Below are 22,012 nucleotides of genomic sequence, written 5' to 3'. Positions count from 1 at the left end.
TTGCTCTGATTAAGACAAGAGCCATAGTCTTTATTCAGTAGAACTTATTCCAAAAGTCAACAGAAGAGAATGAAAAGTAGCTCTGTGCCCATCTCTAAGGCAGTCATCTAGGTTGCCTCCAGCTTTGAGGTCGTAGAATCATACAAAGCTGATTCATCCTACCAATGTGCTCAACAACATTTTGCTTGACATCTTCGTCCATTTAGTCATATCTTAAACTTGGCACTAATTGCTGAGTAACTCAATTGATTGTCAACCGGTGCCTTAACAAAATTCCTGCTTATATATTTCGGGTTTTCATTTCCACAGCCCAGAACTTTCAGCAGCAGAAAAGTGGATTTTCTAAAGTTCCTTCTGCTGAAGAGACTAAAAAATAATGATGATGAATTTTAATTTGTCACAGTATTTTATTTACATTACAAAAAACAAATCATAGAATTGCATATGTAACTCGCAAGGACCCTTTGATCTATACATAAATGAAATATTGAATACATAGACATGTGAAAGGTTATAATTTCTGCTTGACGCAAAATAAACATTGAGGCGCCAAGTGCCTTTATTCTGATACAAACAAGTTGCCAAGTGAAATAAAAACATCCAAACAGAGCCATAAAATCGAGAGTCCAATTTTTCTCTTCGTTATTGTAAGGGCATAACATCACCTTTAAATAGGTGCTCTGCTAAAATGACCGTAATTTGAGTCCCTCGTGTGCAGAAATAGCAAAAAAAAAAAATGTTTCCCTCTACAACTGAATCAATTCTGCCAGATGAGGTTGAAACGTATCTGAGTGAATCTGAGAGGGATGGACGGGATTGGACAATTTTCCCCTCTTATGAAATGATTTGGAATCAAACAATAAGCATTAATTGGAATAGGGGGTGTTGTTGAATTATTGGTATTGTACCAAATTTTGGTGTAAGAACAAGCACACTTTAGATAGCGGGAGGGAAACATACAGATTTTGATGGGAGGAACTCGAAATTAAATTTTTATTGTAAAAGTAACAAATTTAAATAAACTCACATTGATACACTAAAAATATGGTTTCAGACCAACTTTTCCAGGAAGTGAGAAAAAATTTGGCAGGTTTTCCTTTTTACTATCACTGTCAATACCCTTACTGACCACAGTTGCAACTTAGACGTAAGTAAGGTCAGATGTTGAATAGGTTACAGTCGTTAGTCGTATAGGGTGGAAGAATAATACTTCTGAGAGCAAGTTAAACGTCTGAATTAAATTTGTTTCTTCGGCACGCACATACAAGTGTATTAGCGTCAAAAACCCAAAATCTGATTGCCATCGTTTTAGCAGAGCACCACTCACACATAAATGAGACCATATTTCGTTCAATCTTAGATAGAACCGAATTTAAATAGAAATTTGAGTTTTGGAATGAGTTTAAAAATTCACTATCAGAAATAATTTACTGATTACTTAAATGAGGCATACCACTTGTTCTTCAGTATTCCCTTGAGATTTCCATTGGAATTGCACAATATCGCGCGCAGAGGTCTCTAACAATTCTAAGAGTTCAAACCAGAATTACCAATGATGAATGTAAGAACACAAACTATTTGGAATTGTAACATAAGCTTTTTACCTTATTCTTACTAGACCAATCAAAAGCAGGAATCATATTTTTTTTTTGTTTTTTTTGTTTTTTTTTTTGCCAGCAACATATCAACTTAGTAGCTAGCAAATTAGAAGTGTCATTTCTTAAAAATAAAAAAAAATAAAGTTTCCCTAATTGCCAAATTTACTTTCGGCAAATATTTACCAGTTGAAAGTCTACAGAATTTTACGAACAATTGGCGGACCTTTTGAGGAGCAGGCTTTGGCTTTTCACAGAACTTGGTTCATGCAGGTCCGAGAATCAAACATTTAAGTAATATCAAGTAGTATTTTCCCTACTATCGTTCAGTGGCACATTTTATAATTAATTACACTGTGAGACTTTTTTTATGTTTATCTACACGCAACACAAAAAAAAAAGAAAAAAAAAGGTAAGAATTTTCACAATATTTTTTTAAAATTTCAAATCATTTATCACAAGTGCACCTTCTAAGCAGTGAGCAACAGATAGCATTTCTCACAATTTCAGTAAATTTAGCTACATTCTGCGACTAAGCTGATGACCAAAAACTTGAAACTCACAGAGCCAGCTGATTATTTAAAAACACAATTCTTAGGAAGATTTCATCTAATCTCAAGAAATTTTAGGTTTGTTGAAGTATATTTTTTCAACGCTTCAGAGTCAAAGTACATTAAAGATTTTGAGAGTAGCACTTTCCTCAGTATCTGCACAAACCATGCGGTTAATATATCCTAAGATATTAGTTTTGTCAAATTAATTCTTGCAAGAATTTATCATATGGTATTCTGTTTCAGTGCACAGATAATTTAGAATCTTTCGAACACGAGGAATTAGAAGGAAAAAAAATGGCAAAAAGAGAGAATAAAGGAAAATTGAATGGACACTATTATGCTAAAACGAGCTGTAAGCAAATTACTTAAATCAAAAGAATCTATGAGTGATGAAATTCCTGTTCATGTTGTTCTTCTAGATTTAATTCACATTTACCCAGTTCCTTCTGGCATAAATACGCCCAAATAGGTGTAGTATTCCAAGGAACATATTGTCTATGGTATGAGAAAGCTGCATTCAAAGCAGTTCCCGATTTTTTCATTACTGGACAAAGAAATTTAAGCTCCGGCTTTTACCACAAATGAGGTTATGAAGCATTTGGTCCCGTAAAGACCAGGCGTAGCAACTTAATTATTTCACGAAGTTTAGCAAATCTTGTGACTTGTGCCTGATCTACGTATCTGGAAATTTTTTAAACCTAAAAAATTCAGATAAAACAGTGTAAAATTAAAATTCTCTTCGATGATATTTGTCCGGGTCGAAATAGGATGTGACTACAACTCTGTTGTTGAATTTACGACCTGTGAGGGCTTGTTGACCTTTTTGACAGTCAACTACAGAATTAAATTCCACAAACACCTGAAAATAAAAAGTATTGTGGTTAGAAACAAGACAAGAGATAGGTAACTTTATACTTGGAAAGATGACTAATTTTACACCAGCCAAAAAATCGGTCTTTTTCATCGCCCATTGAAAAAATTCTGACAAGGTTCCCTCGTTTTGTCAAGTTTGACAGGGGCTCTCCCAAAATGTTCCCGCTTTCTCAGGAATTTCTCCACTTTCCGCTACTTGTCCTGGCGCTGTGTCACGAAATATTTGTACCCCTGTTAAGTTACGTAAAAAGCAAAGATGCTGTTTGGAGTAGAGTCCAAAAAATCTAGGATATAATGCTTCTCTGTTTTTTTGCTTTGGTAACATGTTTTTGCTTCGGAATGTTACGTAAAAAAACGATTTACACAATGGAAAGCCAGAAAATCAACTCCTAAGCAAGATATAAAAATGTGTGAATACAATCAACATTGGTTACAAATACAGTCATTTGTATTATCAACTACCATTTAATTTTGGGTAGAATGATTATTAAAGTCTTTCTCAGGATTTTACTTTCAAACTTCCTCTTGGGTAAATTGCTTTTTAAAACGGATTTTGAAGAGAAAATATGTGCCGTTTCTTCCTAGTTCAGATCTTGTTTAGTAGCCCATTCAATTTTGAATGCGGGGTGGTCCTTGCACTGCAATTAAAACTTCCCTTGGAATTAGGGCTCCTAAGATCTGAAGACATTTTACATATGGACTTACTTTGTTTTGAACACTTACATTACCGATTCTCTGATAAGTTTTTTATTAAATTAGAATTTGTCAAAGTAATGAACATTCTTTTCTTAGCTGCGAGTTAAATTTTTTTAGAGAGGCTCAACATTCTTTCTTTAAGGTGGAATTGTGGAGAAGGTCAAAGCCAAACCTGCCACTAGGGCTATTCTATCGGTTGTCGGTAAGCTACCGAAACAGTTCCGTTAAGAAAAAGTTACGATAAGAGCGCTCTTGCCGATAGCGATCAGAGTTTTCGGTGCTGGCGAAAATAAGCTGTTGCCATTTGTGCATCTATTTCAGGCGCCGCCGCGCCAGGCAATCTGATAAACCGACACACAGGGCAACAATGCGTTGAGTGCGAGCTCTCAAAAATCCGATAAGGCCGGCTGTTGTCGATATCATCGCCACTGTCGGTACTGCCGCCAGTTTCAATAAGAGACGATGTCGATAGTGTTCCGGCAAGAATTCGTTTGAACACCCCTACCTGCCACATGGTGTCAGCAGGAAATAACTGAGGACTCCACTTAGTACTTTAGATACTCTTTGCACTACTGATATCACTGTGTACTTTAAAGTATTAAAAGTACTCATTCTCGCCTCGCCACTGCAGAAAACGTCAAATTATAATTGAGGAGTTCTTGAAACAGCTATAAATTAAAGACGAATATATTTTACTTCACACTGTATACGTATGTTCGTTATTTTATTCTCTCTTACCTTGCCACAGCCTGGAACATCCACACCGTCAATTGGACGCGGAATTTCTACAGAGCGAACAATACCATACTTCCCACACTCCTCTTTGATATCTTCGAGAATATCTTCATACTCATCGTCATCCCTCAATTCGTCAGGTGTCACCATATTCAACAGACACAATACCTGAAAATAAAAATGATGAAAACAGTGTCACCATGAATCAAAGGACAAAAGAGGGCCGAAAGTTGACCTGCAACGAGTCAGCTTCAAAACGAGATAATAGCTAATCTATCAAGATATAACATAGTATTACTAGGCCAGGATGGCAATCATTATCTTGGAAAGACTTTATAGACTTATGAGAGAATACCCACACTTATGAGCACAGGATCTTGAAAACAAAAAAATCATGTAGAGTTAAAAGATCTTGATTTTTAGATTTTACGTTTTAATTCAACTTCTAAATGTTGATCGAATGCAGGAATTTCCTACAAAATTGACTTTTACATGATTTGCGATAAATTAGGACTTCTTAATATATTTAAAATCCTCCATCAAAATATACTGATCTACAAGGTGGAGAAATGGTGCTGGGTCCACACCATTTCGTGGGGAAGACAGAGCCAAGAAGTTCCAAAAATTAAAATTAGAGTCAAAAATAATTTTTTGAACTCTAATGCGCACCAGTACGAAACTGAGGAGGGAGAGTGTTCAGCTCAGGCAGTTTGCAATGGAAGATTAAGTTGGAGTCACGTCGAGAGATCTATACCGGTTTGGGCCTTTTTAGACCTCATCAGTAGATCACACTCGGCAGTGAACCCAACTTAACATGCCGCAAAATCCAAGACGGCATTAAAACGCCGTCATGGATACGACCCGAGGAGTCGACCAATTTTTTTGGAACTTCTTGGCTTTGTTTTCCCCACGAAATGGTGTGGACCCAGCACCATTTATCCACCTTGTTACATACAGGTTTCGGGCCACTTCTTAGTGTTTTTTTCCTTCATTTATACTGATCTACTCTACGCTGCTACCAAGCTATGCTGGTCAATGTGTGCTGTCTCTATGTGATTTTTAAAATAAAAACCAAAATCAATTCTTGGATGCTACGCACTTCCTTTTAACTTACAAGACTGGAAAACTGTAAAACATAACTGGAGGTTTTAATTAAAAAAGACTCTTAGATTAAGGAGAAGAGTTTCACTTACTTCCGTAGGAGGTCCAGCCGCTCCAACATTGACAAGACCTGGTACTTGAAGTGTGACTGGAACTTGTGAACCAAGACCAGGATTTTTGGCTCCTACACTTGCTCGTTGCACTATCAGTTTTTTGTCTCCAAACTGCATACCGTTCAGACCAGCAATTGCCTAGGCAGAACAATCATGAGATTAAGTACATTTTTAGAAACTATTTTTTTCCAGCAGAAATAAAGAATCATTTTTGATTTTTGAAGGTTTAATCATTGGAGAAATATCATGAATGAGATAAATAAATGATATTCTCTAGAGATATTGAGATTTAAGTTATTCCATATAGACATTTTTAGGGAGTAAATATATGCCTTGTTAAAAAATTAGTTCCTAGAGCTCACTTTTGCATAAATGCCTCAAATTCTTTTGTCATAATCTTTCACACAATTTCTTATCTCCCGACAGATTTGCTCAAATCGCCAAGATATCATAAAACTCTTACTATCTCAGTTATCTCTCATTAAGTAGTTTTACTGTCAGAAGCAGAGTAAGGAGAGGCGCAAGATGATCCATTTTGAAGGGATGAAACAAAGAGATTTACTTTGGCCAGAGTTCCTCCAGAAACTTGACCCTAACCTTAATCACCAACTTCTCTAAATTAAGGCTGTTGCACAATTTTTTCATTCATTTTTTCGTGAAGGAACGTAAAAAATGAGAAGGCCTAACAATTTTTAGCTTTTCATTTGATGAAATTTACTCCAAGTGAACAATTTAAAAGTCACCAAAAATGCAACCCCACTTTGACCAGCAAATTGCGCCAACTGATTTCATACACATGAAGAAACACCATGTAGTCTTTCATCCTTGTTTTGTTAAGCGCAATTACAACTAGACGTTAAGTATCCTAACCATGCTCAGGATATCACTGCTGTCGAAGGTGAATATTCCTCAGATAAGCGTAAGTCGGATGCAATTTCAACATGAACACAGGTACGGATAATACAGTGGCCCTGTTGGATTCAGTGATTAAAATCATGGTTTATCGCTCAGTATAACATCAAAAGCTTCAGGCCAATGAGAAACATTGTTCATATTATGCAGTACTGATTAAAACTTCATTTCTCTAGTGATTAAAGCTGTTTTGAGCTTGTCTAAGCTTGGAAACCTGATTTTTATCCAACTTTCCCACAGAGGCACCTACATTCAGTGAAATTACTGAATCATGTAATGGCCTAATTTCACATGGTCATTCCATCACACAGAAGTTTTGATGTGTTTAATTTTAAATTTTATTTCACTTTCTAGTATTTTCATTTAGTTATCTAGAGGTTTTTATTGCTTCACAAACATCGAGATTTTTGGTAAGTATTTAAACTTTAGAATTGTATGGGGGAAAAAACAAAATTAGGGACCATACCTGATCAGTTATAACTACATCAGCATATTCACAAAAGGCATAGCCTTTGCTGAGACCTGTAGCGGAGTCCTTTACCAGATTGAATGCTCGCAGGGGTCCGAAGGATTGCAGCAATTCCTTGACCTAATTGAAAGAATAATTATTTGTATGAGACAGAATCACAACAAAGAATGCCTAAAGACTCTAAAAAACACAGGGTCCCAAAAAAATTATGATAATGGAAAAAAAATAATAATTGATAAAAACTAAAATAGAAAAATTGAAATCCTTTAACTCTATGACTCTGTGACCCACTTGACTCTTCTGTATTTCTACTGAAAAATTATCTGTTATCCCTGCTATTTTGCTGGTTTTACTAAGATGTTCAAGAGTGAATTACATCAATACATGAGAAATTTTCTTTTCCTCAATTTTTCCCTCAGAAGGAAAAAAGAATTATTCAAAATGGTAAGCTAGAAAATGAATAGTCTTATCTTCTTATCAGAAAACTGATCCTTCGAAAGTATTTCAGGAAAAGTTATTCAAACTCAAGGGTTGTTGAGAAAAACAAATAATTGAGAAATCACTGCCTTTTCTTGTTGGATTTTACACTAAACCCTAATAACATCAAATCTGAGTTTTACGAGAGGTTTGGAATGAAAATTTGGCTTTAGTTAAGAAAAGTTGTTCTTGGCATGGACAGGCAGCTAAACAATTTAATTTGATTCTTAAAAAATTGAGTTAAATTTTTAATTAATTTGATTCATTCCATGAAAGAAACTAGGGGGCACCACTACAGCCAAATTTGGAGGAGAGAAGTTGGTTTGGGGGAGTGAAATTTTTTTGGCAGGATGAAACTAAAAAGATGCACTGGCATTACCAAAAATTGCCTCAAAGGTAGTGTCAAATGCTACCCCCAACGTTCCTTAAGTGGCTCCCCTAAAAATCATTATGAAAAGTGCTCCATTTGGCAAGTAAAGACATTGAGCACGAAATAATTGACAAAAACCAGGAATTAAAGAATAGAAATACCGCTATGATGAGGGGGGGGGGCAATGATATAACATGATATTGTGTAGAGGATGCGGAATTTTCCCTCTTAGGTCATTTCCAATTGTGTCAAAAGTGAGGAGGGGAATCAAAAAGGAAGCTGAGGAATGTCAGGATTTTATCAAAAGAATTCTGAAGTAGAAAGTTTGGGTTCATTCTGGAAAAACTTTGTGAGTGCATCAATAAAACCATTGTACAGATGACAAGAGAGATGAGTAAAAGAAGAAAAAGGAAAAAACATCATTTTAAAGAACAATGAAAGGAAGGAAGGGAGAAACAGAAGATGTGGAACCACATCCTGCCAATGAATCTCAGCCAAAGTAAAGGAGAGAGATAGGCTTGGCAGAGATCCATGATGGACGGGTAGGGTAGATCCTGGTATTTTTGGTGTTAACTTTGATGAGAGAACATTTTTTGTAACTGTTAAGGGAAAAATTTGACATTCAACAATATGGTCTTTAGTGTTTTTGTTTTTGTTTTTTTTTTTTTTTAATCAACCATACTAAAGATACCGCGGGGAGAAGATAATTTGATCATTTAAAATTTTGTCATGATCATTTTTTCTTCAACTGAAACCGATTATCATCCACAATTAATTTCGCAGGGGTCTGAGATTATCATCCACAATTAAATTCGCAGGGGTCTGAAAAGAGTTTTGCATTCGTGTCGAAGGGTCCTTAGATATGAAATACTTGGATAAAATTAACACTTTAAGTGTAAAACAAGAAAGAAGAAACCTGCCACTAAAACGCAAAGGGTTTTCCCTTCTTAATTAAACAAACCTGCTCACCAATGTGAGGTTGATATTTAGTTTTCTTATCAACTCGTCATATAGAATAAGGGTCCTTGTAAGAAAAATTGATGTGGCATGAGGGGAAATAGCAGATATTGCAACCCTCATTTGTAAAATGAGCGAAAAATTATGATACCAGGTATGTATATCCTGGGGTGTATATTAATGCACTGACAAGGAGATTTCCAAGGCAGCACCTTATAACTCTCTTCTCGGAGGTGAGAAGATGGGTGATAACTGCTTATACTATGATGCAACTTCCATAAAACTTTTTTCCTGTTTCTTAAATACAGCGTTCCAATTTATGTAAGGCTATGCACCATTCCATCCAAATGAGTTTGTTAATTTAGCTTTACAATAAAACAAGCTTTGGTAAAAATATGAAATTCAGCCAGAGAAATTATAACAAAAGCTGCACAACTATCAAACTAACGATTCACTCTCCACTGTAAAAAACATGATACAGAAAAGAGATTACCTTCCCTTTGATTTTTAACAAGAAAACCAAACGTATTCCAAAAGACAAAAGCAAAATCTGACTGGTTGTGATAATAGAAGCAAATTAATAATACTTTGCCAGCTAGAAAAACAGTTGGTTAATATTAAAATGCTGACGATATTGTCCTACATAGAAAGGAAAAGAAAGACCTTCAAAGTTTTGCGAGACGGCCTTTTACATCGAAGCAAATAATTTTAAATAAAAATAATAAAGGGGAAAGACAAAGGCTTGGTAAAAAGACCCGATTTTGGATCAAGCTACAATGAGCCTGATGCAAACTTCATCTAGAGCAAAAAGAAAAGTTTTTCCTCAGAGAAAATGGCTCAAAAATCACAATGAGCGCAATAGGAAAGTCTGAAATACCCTCCCAATTTCACAATCAGCTTAGGAAATATGAGTTTTTTCAAGCTTCCCGCTTTAAAAAGTATACTAAGGCATGGGTAAACATTTTGTGAGAGGATTTGTTCCATCTAACTTTTGCGCACTAGGATGCTAAGTCTCGGAATTGATGATTAAGATTTTGTCAATAATATAACATTTGGAGATACTTCTTGAATTTCCCCCATCACTCAAACTTAATACCATTGGACAGAACAGTGCATTGCTCTTCAAACATAAGCTCACCATGGAAGTAAGAAAAACTTGCCCCAGTGCTGCAAAAAGTGATTTTGATTTCATTATCATAAATACGTTTGGAAATTCAAAGAAACTTGCCTTTCAGTCGACAACACACGAGAATAGAATCCACTTGATGATAAAAATAAACGACTGACAGGGTCAGGGTGTATTCAATTTTACCCGCAATTACGATACCTTAGCTAAGGCAAATAAAAAAAGGGGAGGAAAGAAAAAAAAAGAGCAGAGGCACAGATAAGTATCCATCACAACAAAATATCTATAACTATTTTATCAACTATTGAGTAAAATATTTCAGTTCGTTACCTTGGGTAACTTTTGCTCCTCATGACATTCCGTTTGTGGACCTGAAAGAACCCTAAAAATTCACTTCGCAAACTTTCAGCTGATGGTCACTCTTTAAAAAGAAAAAAGATAAACGGAGCGGGGGGAAGCGCGAGAGCTGTTTGGAGGTTTTTGAGGTAGGCGGAGAGAGGTTTGGCATTTTGCCTTCTTGCGCCTCACAGAGTTCTAAGACGACAATATAAATTTGAGGGTATGTCATCTCCGATGGTAGGGGTTAAATCATTGATTGATGAAAAACGGTTTGTATTGCGCAATCCAGCATTCCACAGGCAAACTTTTCAATAATTGTGTTTGGCACCCTTGTACCTTCACTGCACACTTTCTGCCCTTCACTGGGTAAATTATTGTACTTAAAATGATTTTACATCTTTTCTAAAATTAAACACGTTATGAGGATCTTATAACCACAGTGGGAAGGCGTTTGATTGGTCAGTAAATTGCAGCATCTTTTAAAAATCGATTTGTTACAGGTGTAAAAAATGTAATGAAAGTTTTCAGAAATGCTAATCAGTCATTGGGGGACTGGGATTTTCCAAAAACATCTGGCAAGTAACTGATGGTGCATTTGAGGGGTTTAAATTTGTAAGAAATTTTAGGGCTTGTTTGAGCCTAGGGTCTTCAATTTAGCATATATTCCGAGGCTCTCGCTACGTGAGCTTCATTCGTATTTTTTCAAATATTTTTTTGTTAATGTTAACTTAGGAATAATTTTACTCCTTCCAACCATTCTACTCTATTAATTTTCTTGTTTGGCTGGCTTTATAGATTTTGCCACAGCTCTCTTTAAATTTCAATGCTTAGGTATTTTGCTGCTGCTATCATTTTCATCAGCTGTTATTGGCTGAAGACTTCTATAAGACGTACTCTGGCTCTTTTTGTTCTGAGCCCTTCACCTGTTGTTTTTTGGGTGGGTCTATCTCATAATAAGCAATTAAAATCTATTTTTGCCAACAAAAAAATACTCTCCAAATTTTAAATTAATCTGTGAAGCAGAATGAATGGACTGATTTGAAAGCTAGATGAGACTAATTGTGAAACTGAAGCATAATAAATTTTAAAACTCACAGTGCTCCATTTTGAGGATTCAAAACAAAACTGGGAAATGTTTATAAAATTTCTGGCGATTTAAAAAAAGAAAAAAAAACGAAAAAAAGGAGGAATGACCACCATGAATAGTTTGAAAAATGTGCTTGAGACTGAAATTTTTTGAAGGAGCAGGCTAAATAAAATTTACCAAGATCAACCTAAATATAACCTGAAAAAATGCAGATTTGAACCAAATTACTGATAATTTACTGGGATAGTACTTCTTCCCATCATTTATTACGTATTTGGATACTTTGGTTTTTGTTTGTTTGTTTTTTTTTGTCAACAGACCAATAAGGCTGAAATGAAAAAAGCTGAAAAACTGAAAACAATCAATGCAAAGGTGGACTAAGAAAATTGTGAGGAGTGTTGATACTAGTGCTGAAAAAACAAGGCCGTTGACTGAAAAGAAGGCAAAATAACGTCAGCAAAAAAACGAATTGATTACATCCGAGAAGCTGAAAAAATTGGAATAGAATGTTGCTTGGATGATGGATAGCGAAAATAATTACACTGAGCTCAAAAACAAGTCAGCAGCAGGAGTGAAATCAAATATGAAAGGTCCTTTCCCAGATGAATTATTTTTTTTTAATATAAATCATCTACTAGAGGTACCTTGAGGACTGGAGGGTAAAACACATTTTTAAAACTTAAAACAGCACCTTCAGAGGGTAGTCAAAACCTCCATCTCTTAACAACTACTAACTCCTGCTGAATTGAGTTTTTGAGCTCAGGAAAAGATCTGATGGCTCAAGAAGAAAAAAAATTAAGATACTGATTGCAAAATATTGATCTGGCCTCTGCTGGGCATTAGAAAAGTGGAGTCATCTGAAAGTAGTTTCCAAACCTAACCTATGAAAAAAGGACACAAAAAAGAAAGCACACAACCAAAGAAAACGCAAGAGCTGCAATCTGAATTACAGGCCGCATGACACCCTCGACTTTATGGGCAAAGAAGAGACTTGTCTTTGATTGACTGACAGTTCCCTCCAAAACCAGTCAGCTGGTGCTAAAATTTTTGGCTTTCATAAGAAACAACATAAATTTTTTTATCGTTGTGGGATAACTAGAAAAGTATGAGGAATTTATGTCCGAATTTTCTGCAAAGCAGACCAGTGACAAGTCTCACTTTTTTTCATCACATGTGAGAAAAGTGATTGCACTAGGGATTGATTCTAAGGAGTGATGGCAAATATAAAGAGGCTTCCTACTCATCATTCTCTTCAGAAAATATCCAAAAATTGATTTTTGAAGTTTCCTATGTATTAATTTTTCTAAGTTTTCGGATTGTTTCCTTGCTAGAAAAAAAAAAGAAAAAAAAAGAAAAAAAAAAAAAAAAAAAACCCACCGTATTTCCAATAAGAGCTAAAGTTTTTAGGACAAACAAACCAGAAAATTATGAGGAGCTGTCTGCCCAGCAGAGACGATTAGCCTCATTGCCTTTAAAGTAGAGAAAGTCACACCGCCTGTAATTTGAGTTGCAGACCCTGTTTTCTCTCTGCACACGGCAGCAACTTAATGGGGGAAAATTTTCTTTGAGATCCATTCATAAACCTGAATAGATCTAGGGACTAGTTTTGACCTGAATTAAATCTTTGAAATATGCTTAGGGTTGATGAAAAGAGAATCACTTCCTGCATCTAAAAAGCCCAAAATGCTCGAAATCGGATGATTAGGGAGAGGAAATGGAAGCTCAAACGTAAAAAAGTCTCTTCAAAGATATATCACAGCGAGATAATCTGCTAAAGCTGAATGTATCCTTTAGATTTTGAGACCAAGTTTTTCTCTCTGGGACAAACCATTAAAGAGATGTGTTCTTCGTCAATTCAAATTTTCTCCAACTCTCTTTGCCTTAATAATGAGCTTTAAAACATTTGGGGAGTTTTGGACTCAGGAGATAATTCTCTATTGTCAACCCTCAGCATATTTTGAAGAACAGGCTCAAATTAGAAGTGCTCAATTTTGGCAAATTTCCTTTACGGATGAACATTCTTGAAGAGGTAAACTAAAGTCCTGATGATTTACAAATTGGAATAAAAGTGAATTACTAAGCTTCAATTTTGCTCCTGAAGGATAAAAGTAATAGAGAAGAGATTAATCTGTGTTAAGAGAAATTAAATTAATGGAATAATTATCTATCTTTCCTGGAAAATATTTCCTTCTATAAAATAAGTAAAACTTTTTTTGAATGATGGTGTGCACATCTATTTCTCTACTAAAATAAATAAAGTATTTTCAACTGAAAATTTATACTAAAGGCTGAAAGAAAGATTGTGCTTAATATGCATTGAAAAGTTAGATGTGGAGGGAACATGACATTAAATATTAAAAAAGAACTTTTGATAAATAAAGAGCTCATGAGTTGAAAACGAGCTTTTATCAACAAGAGCTGGTGATTGCTTGAACTAGCTATGATTTGAATCGGTGCATTATAAATTAAATAGAGAACAGAGAGGGGGAAGAGGGAGAGGCAAATTTGTCAAGTGATTTGTATGATTTGAGTGAGATATCTACAGGTGGATGTATCCATGGGCAATTTTTCTCATTGAAATTTTTCCCTAGTATTTAGTTGTTCTATCTGCAAAAATGAGTTTTTGAAAGAAGCAACCGAAGACAAGAGGAAAACGAAGACCACATGAAATGGAGAAACTGTCGGGTGCAAAATGAAATTCTACACCAAAAACTAAAAGACTGGAGAGTGAAATTTGGATAAGATTTGAATGACGTACCTGATCTTCGTTCAAATAATTTGGTAATCCACCGATGAATATTTTGTGAGGAGAATCAGGAACAACAGTGCTAATCACCCCTGCCACTGAAATTCATAAAAAGCAAAGAAGGGAAATCAGAGAGGCCAATTATAATTTTTTTTTCAATTTTGAGGCTTTTTACTAGCTAATATATTGACAAAAAATAAACTTAAAACAAAAATAATTCAAGATGAGATTAAAGACAGTTGGCAAAGATATTACAGTATGACTTCATTGAAATTACTTACTGCAAACCGGCTTAATTTGTCAATACTTGTTTTTAAGGCTCCAAAATCTACCCTGCAATGTAATTCCCCCACAACAGATTAAGAGGGCAAATGTAGGTAGTTTAGTCAGCTTCACTCTAAATGACTGTTTCAAAATATTGCAGGAGTCTGTCATTCTAGTCATCAAGGCTTCACCTTAATTGATAAGTACAACAAGCGATCCCTTGATCACAACAGCTTTAACTCCCTTTAAAAAACCTTGCTGCATACCTGAATCACGAATCTTTGAGCATTATTCAGCCATTTCTACAAAAACTGCCTCATTCAACCAACTATAATCTAATAATTCAAAATGATTTGATGCAGCATTTGTTACTCAACTTCCTTACATCGATTTAGGGTGTGAAACTTGGTGAGTTCCCTGCATGTTAGAAACATTTATTTTTTCTTCTTTTTACTTGGGAAATCAATTGGGGGAATTCAATAAAATATGACAATTTTCTAGGACACGAGAAAAAAAGCTGTCACTAAAGTCTATGATAGTTATTTTTGGATACAAATTTTCTTGGAATTGGCACACAGTAAGTCCTGGATAAAGCCCTAGCTGTGCTCAAAAAAAGAGGTGTGGCTTTCTTTGCGATACATTGATTGATCTACCATTTAACTGGATAGAAAAGGATCGATTATTAGGGTGTTTCAACCGACACTTTAATATTCAATTCTTTATCATAGCTTAAAATGGAAAAATATCAAAAGTCGCTGATCCACAATTCCCCATTGCTCAGAAATTGTGAAGAACTCCACAAAAAGGATTTAAAGGATTAGCCCTTGTGGGCTATTTGAAGAAGCCAAAAAAAAAAAAAAAAAAATAAAAAAATCATGCAAGACAAATGTAGCGATCCTTTCGGTGGAACCATGGAAATAGATAGATAAACGGTGTGAAACTATAGATTTACGAAGGGGAGCTTGTGAGCATTCGATGCTTAGTCTATCATTTCACTCTTTGTACACATCCATTTCTCTAAATTTCCACCAATAGGATTGTCTCCTTCTTGTTTTGTCTATCAGTTTCAATAATTGGCATGCAGTAGTGAAACCAAATAATACATGATTTTACAGAATTATAAAGAATGCATGCATAAATATGAGTTCTAATTTTAAGCCACATTGCTGTCAATCAGCGTTACCTTGATATTAACTTTTCTCAGTCCTTAAGCGCTCACCTTTCAGTCCAACTATGCTAGGCATTGATTCTGGTTTAAGCAAATGCTAATCTTTTAATGTGGAGTAGCATTTACACCAAATCAGATCAAAAACAGTCAAGTAAACCTTATAAAACAGGCAGACACTGATAACAAATGTCTTTACGTACAACACTAATTGATCTGACTCAGCCGTATACGTACAGAGAAGAGAGAAGTAGAACCTTTGAGTAGGTAAAGCGATTAGACTCAGAGGGTTATCCAACCCGAACTATTCCATTCTAAAAAGTTACACCAAGTGTACAAGTAGATACTTTCGTAGGAGAATACAGAGAAAAGTTTCAAAGGAATGAATCAGACAAGGGACCAAACGACGCAATAAACCTACTTAATCAAAGATATCGGCAGAAGGCAATGATGATTATCACCCTAAAAAGCTGAAGAGAACAAAGCAAATTGTTTAAAGATAAAACTGAACAAAATTATAATCAACAATCAAGTTCGAATCATAACATAACCTCAAAACCTTAACTTCATCGAGATTGTACTAGGCATCTCACAAAAGTAGTGGCTCGAAAACTTGGGAAAGCGCGGCCGCGCGGCAACGTGGCGGTAAGCGGTGGATGTTGAGTTTGATGCGGGCGAATATTTTATATATAAAATATATTTTTTTTTTTTATTAATAGCGAGACAAATTTTTTGCAAAATGTGCATGATTTTTCATGTCATAAATAATCAAATTTGCTTTTTACCTGGTGCGAATGTTGAAGGTGGCAGCAATGAATCATACCCTGAAAATTTCAAATAAAATTTCTCATTAAATTTAGAACTGTCATACAATTTACTTTGTGCCTTTTTAAAACTTCACCTGAAGTACAGAGAAAATTAAACATATTTTGATCAGAGATTTGGACACGTACTTAATCGAGTTAATTTTTCGTTGGCCGAGGGTCTTCAGATATCATGATTATATTCATTTGTTTACTCTAGAGTAGTATTTCAGACTCAGGTCATAGCCAGAGATGTTAATTATCTTAGAGGATGGAGTCTGTGCAAAGATGGTAAGTGAAATATCACATTTAGAAATTTCAGGGGTCCTAATAAATAACACAAAAGGTTGAATAAGTTGATATTTTTCAATATTAATACTATTTAACCTCAATTATCCTGCTTCCAAAAACAGCTTGTTGCGTAGATAGGCAAATTTTACTGTTTTATACTTGATAAGAAGAATTAATTTCTCCCGCTTATCATAAAATTACTGCATGTGATAAAGTTCAAATCGAATCCAGGAAATTGGGGATTAGCTGTCACAACATGGCATCAAGCTGCATCAGACAGACTCAGTTATCACGGAGAGGCGCAGGCTGTGCGGTTGCCGCACAGAACTCAACATTTACGCAAAAACCGCTTGTATCAGAAACCCCATTATAACGTAACATTTAACCGATTCCGGTGTATTCCGTTATACGCAGTTTCTACTGTATATTACAAGACAATATTAAAAATAGAAACAGAGATTAAAAAAAAAGAAGCAAAAGGTTCATTCCGACAATGTGGAGAAGGGACTTGCAAAGGAGACTGAAAAATTTTAAGTTATGATGGCAGTTAGATAATAAATTGATACAGCTGGTATTTGGTAAAATCAACAGTTCTTCAGACTTACCAGAGAGGGCATTCGATCCACTGTCACTCATTCCTGGCGTGGGCTGGTAATCATGAGGCCTACGTATTTTTAAACTTTGTCCTTTAAAGTTGATACCATCAAATGCCATGGCTTGCGTTGTTTCATCGATGGATCGGAACTGGAAACATTTATTTGAATTGAAGTGAGTATATGTATGTGAAAAACCATGAGCAATTTTATGTTAATGTTTCATACTGATGTTCTGAGAATTCTCATTTCAGTTTTGAAAATATTTGGAAGAGTCTAACAATAATTATGATTTATGAATAATCGAAGCGACTGGCAACAAAACAGATCGAATGTATAATCAAAACTTCCAATTAGTAGCATTGAGGCATTAAGAAAAGAAAACAATCATAGAGTTTTTAAATAACAAATCACCATAGACCTATCAAAACTAGACACAACAAACCGATATTTGAGGACGGTTGTACCTGGTGCTTCCCTAAAGAGGAAAGTATGTGGGCAGAAAATCATTACTATAGGCTGTCTGACCTCTTAAATTTTCTTTTGTCTACTGGGCTAATTTCTATGAGTTTGGTGGCAATAGATAGGCAATAATACCTAGGTGAGCTGGCTGTATTTAAATTTTAAAAATATGACCTAGGTTTTTATATAATACAAGATGAAGTTGTGAATTCTCCCTTCAATAATGTGCCCTCTGGTATTCATTTATCCACTAACATAATTACTAGATGATTTCACCTAGCTAGAGTTGGCAAGCCAGCCCCCCATGCTTGAATCTACTCAAAATGAGAAAGTTAAGTAAGCTTATAAGTAATTTAGAGGCACCTTAAGATACGGACGTTGATGAGCTATAGAACGGAAAGAGAGTTATGTGGTAGTAGGTATGTACTTACCTCTAGAAAAGCAAAATTCTTATCTAGATTAATCTGACAAGCTAATACAGGGTTGCCTGCTGCTTGCGCAAGGCCAGACAAGTGCATCTGCTGATTGAAAAATTCCATCATTTCATCCTGCAAACAAATAAAATAAGTATAGGTAAGGTTGTAATAAAATATAATTTTTTATTGGCTGTACTTAACTTTTTGACGTTAAACTAACACACTGCCCTGACTTTTTCTTCTCTCTCTCTCTTTTTCACGCTGGTCCATGGGGACCGGTTTACGTAGGTCATAGTTCGGTAGCTTCCAGAGCACTGCTAGCGCTATCTGTTGGCTTGCTGTAACCCTGAAGGTTGGATCCTTAAGCAAATTTTATTTGGAGGCTCAGTACTACTTTTGCGCCTGATTTTGGTACCACCTTGCAAGGTGGCTCATAAAAAGGTTCGACCAATCGAAAACCAACGGATCTGATTGGTTGAATCTGGTCACAACGATGTCCACTGGTGTTGGTGATTGTGAGACAAATCAGGACAGAACTACCCAAAGAGGTTTGGAACTTTAAATAAAATTCGCTTTATCGATGTCTTACATGGAGAATAACTGTTGTCCTGCTATGATTTTTACAAATCTTGCCAGTTTTTCGTAGGTTTTAACTTACCACTTCTGTCATTTTTTTCTGTGACCTCATAGGACCCGTCGGTCACTGCTGCTGGTGTCTATAGGTTGGCATTTGGCATGACAGTTGAGATATAGGTATTTCTCAAACTTGACTAAGGCTTGTTTATTGTCTCTCATTCGAGCTTGAACTTAACCTTCAAGCCGAGCTTAAATATCAAGTGCTCGCACAGCACTAATTCCTCTACTGTTCTGTGTTCTTACATGGGTTCTTCCATTTTATGGGACCTGGCTAGTTGCATGATTGGGAAGTTTCTGCACTCCTGTATTTTTGGGAATCTAAAGATTTGACAGGACTCGTAATGGCAGGAAGGGCCACCTTTAAGGGATTAACCTACGACCAATTTAAAAGATACCAAGTGGATAAATGCTTCTTCCCATATGCGATCATAAAAAGTACATTAGCCTAAATGGAGGAAACAGGAAAAGAGAACCATACCTCTGTGACTCCGAACGGAATATTCCCGACATACAAACGTCTGGCTTGTCTTGTAATAGTGGAGCCTACAACAGGAACAGCAGCAGCGGGGGTGTCAGCCACAACATTTGCAGGTATTTGGCCGGCCGCTGAAAAATAAAAAAATATTTGAAGTAGTAAAAAAATGCTTACTTGTGCTTCTTGAATTCCAGAATGCACCTTAAGAAGAACACATTATCTTCAATCCTTCTCATTTAGCCTCTAGGCTATTTGATTCCATACAGTATAACTGTAGGTACCTCAAGCAGATAGATAAAAAAAAAAGAAAAAAAACTACACCTAGCTACTCTTTGCATACAGCTTCGAAAAAGTGATGGCCCATTGGCAACATGTCAAAGTACTCTTTACATTTCTTTTGCATGGTAAATTTTGTAAATCTGTACAGTAAATGGCAAAACTGTGGATAGAAAAGATTCAGACAAAAGTCACATCTGAAAATGATATCATTCAACAATGTGCTAACCAATGGGCCAACTGATAATTGATGCACACAGGTTGATGCGAGTTTTGTCTAATCTTTTCTTACCCCAGTTGTACAACCTATCATGCACTGACATTAGAGGTCATTTTTTGGTTTGAATGCTAATTTTTTTCTTGGATTTCCGTCAAGAATAGTGTGGATTCAGCACTTTTATGACATCCGGTTACTCACAATACTACCTCACATTTTTATTTTTTTTTTATTTTTTCTTCATCATTTTTCTATACTTAAGTACCTAATAAAAAATGCTGTACCTTCAAAGTATATATACCTAACAGTGGCGTGGCGTAAATAATTGATTATCAATATTTTTCCATTTGACGCTATTATAAAGAAACGATTATTGAGGTGTTCGCTGCGAACACCCTGTTTATCGATCCTTTCCCATAGGTTTAAATTGCAGATTAATCTATAAATCGCAAAGCACGCCACGCATACCCATTAGCAGTAAGTAATTGATGTAAATCATCGTTAGAAGTGTTACAAAGGTTGACATTTTACTTAATTTCTCTCTCTTATTGTTACGCTTACGATGCAATACCTTTTTCAATTAATTTTCCATGGTCAAACCATAAAAATGACAATTCTCTGATAGTTTATACTCTAACTCTCTATGATTCAATCTTCACCGTGACATAAGTTAAGTCACGGTGAAGATTGACATGTCAGGTGTTGACAGGTTATGTCACACAACATGCACAGGTAAAGATAATGATTTACTAGTAAAAATGTTTCAGGTAATTTAAACAGCTTATCATGAGTTACTGCCAGCTCTGGATTGAAAACTCACTAACCTTGCATGGCTTTGTACTGTAGAGGTGTGATGTGCTCGAATCCTGGTGGAGGGACATCCCAGTAAAGGGAAGGCTTCCTTCTCCGAGATTTGCCATCTTTACCTGTCTTCCTTTCTTTTGACCTACTCCTGTCTTTCTTCCTATCTCTCGAGCGAGATCGTCTGTCGCGGCTCCGGGAGCGCCTTTTCCTGTCACGGTCTCTATCGCGAGATCTTGATCTGCGTCTGCGATCTCTGTCACGTTCTTTATCTCGGTCACGATCTGAAACAATAATCAAATGATTAGGCATGACTAGATTGCTTAAAATATCTTTAATTACATCAATCAGTCAAAACTAATGACTGCAGTGTCACACTCGAACGGTCTTTGGGTTCACACCTTCACTCAAATTTGACATTTGTCAGCTCATTTAGAACGAAAACTGTTTCAACTTTGCTTCATCTTTTTACTATTGAAGTAATGGTAATTTGATATTACTAGCTGTCAACTACAGATTCGATTTTTCCATTCAATCACCGAAGGTGACATCTACATAGATTGTGATTTCCTAGATCTGGTTGCATAACGGTAATTCAACACTAAAATTCAAATCTGGTTGCGCCTAAAGATACCAAAATTGATGGAATCTGCGCTGCCTACGCTCTAAATTCCTTAAGTGTCCAACTGAATCGTCATATGAAGGGACACTTAATACTTGCCCTAGCTAAAAGCTGCATTGTCGAAGTACTGTTTGGGACAACTTACAAATGGAAGGCATTGTTGGACTCCGTTTGAATTACCCGACGACTTGTGTTTACATATGATTGCCCAACGTTTCTAAAACACGCTCAACAATCAAGAGAGGTTGATGGCGACCATTGGGTTGCGTTGGCAAACAGAGGAACCAAACGAAATTGGATGAATTTACTTTAAGAATGCAGCTTAAGTAAAGGGTTAACTGATCGGGAAAAGATCTTATTCCCAGGCTGAAATAAACTTCACTCGGTGCCTCCTAGACTGACAATAGAGATGTTCCTTGGGATCAATAGGTGGGGTAGATGATGTTACAGCAGATTAAGATAAAAGAGGTCAACAAAATTAATTAGTCCGTAAAAGGTGATGAGACCTTGTATAATTTGACGGGTAAAAAAATTAGAGATTTCGGGAAAAATCAATGAAGCCGAGCCGGTGGGGGCGTTAATGTAGGAGAAATAACGAATCTGCAGCAGAGGAAAACGAGGGTGGCGGGGATAATTTGACAATTTCACTGACCTTTATCATCTCTTTCGCCCATAATTAGTGACCGATGGTAGAGGAAAAATTTGAAATCCTCACTAGAAACTCACGCGTTTTAAGATACTTCGCAAAAATGGCTGACAGGAAACTAATGGAGATGCCAAGATGCACATTATAGAGGTTATAATAGTGACGTAGATATGTATACAGACCTGTTAGCCAATG

General features: G+C 35.9%; 1 protein-coding gene across 1 annotated transcript; it reads right to left on the bottom strand.

The window, feature by feature from the left end:
- Positions 1–387: 387 nt before the first annotated feature.
- Positions 388–21,976, bottom strand: U2af50 (U2 small nuclear riboprotein auxiliary factor 50). Its single transcript, XM_019055978.2, has 11 exons — positions 21,824–21,976; positions 20,573–20,833; positions 19,259–19,386; positions 18,160–18,276; positions 17,279–17,417; positions 16,365–16,403; positions 14,163–14,248; positions 7,046–7,168; positions 5,647–5,805; positions 4,457–4,621; positions 388–3,008 (listed from the first exon to the last, which is right to left on the bottom strand). The coding sequence occupies exons 1-11, from the start codon at positions 21,843–21,845 to the stop codon at positions 2,877–2,879; spliced, it is 1,371 nt and encodes a 456-aa protein (XP_018911523.1). The 5' UTR covers positions 21,846–21,976; the 3' UTR covers positions 388–2,876.
- Positions 21,977–22,012: the final 36 nt, after the last annotated feature.

The sequence above is a fragment of the Bemisia tabaci genome, chromosome 2 (assembly GCF_918797505.1).
Source record: "Bemisia tabaci chromosome 2, PGI_BMITA_v3".
NCBI lineage: Eukaryota > Metazoa > Arthropoda > Insecta > Hemiptera > Aleyrodidae > Bemisia > Bemisia tabaci.
The sequence above is the reverse complement of the archived record's forward strand: the minus strand, read 5'-3'. Positions and strand labels throughout refer to the sequence as shown.

Bases quoted from the DNA above. Each gene is read 5' to 3' on its own strand.
- U2af50 (XM_019055978.2), bottom strand. From the start codon at position 21,845: ATGGGCGAAAGAGATGATAAAG. The intron at 20,834-21,823 runs GTCAGTGAAATT...TTATTGTTTCAG, and splicing joins GGGCGAAAGAGATGATAAAG to ATCGTGACCGAGATAAAGAA. The intron at 14,249-16,364 runs GTAAAAAGCAAA...TATGAATTTCAG, and splicing joins ACCTTCAACATTCGCACCAG to TGGCAGGGGTGATTAGCACT.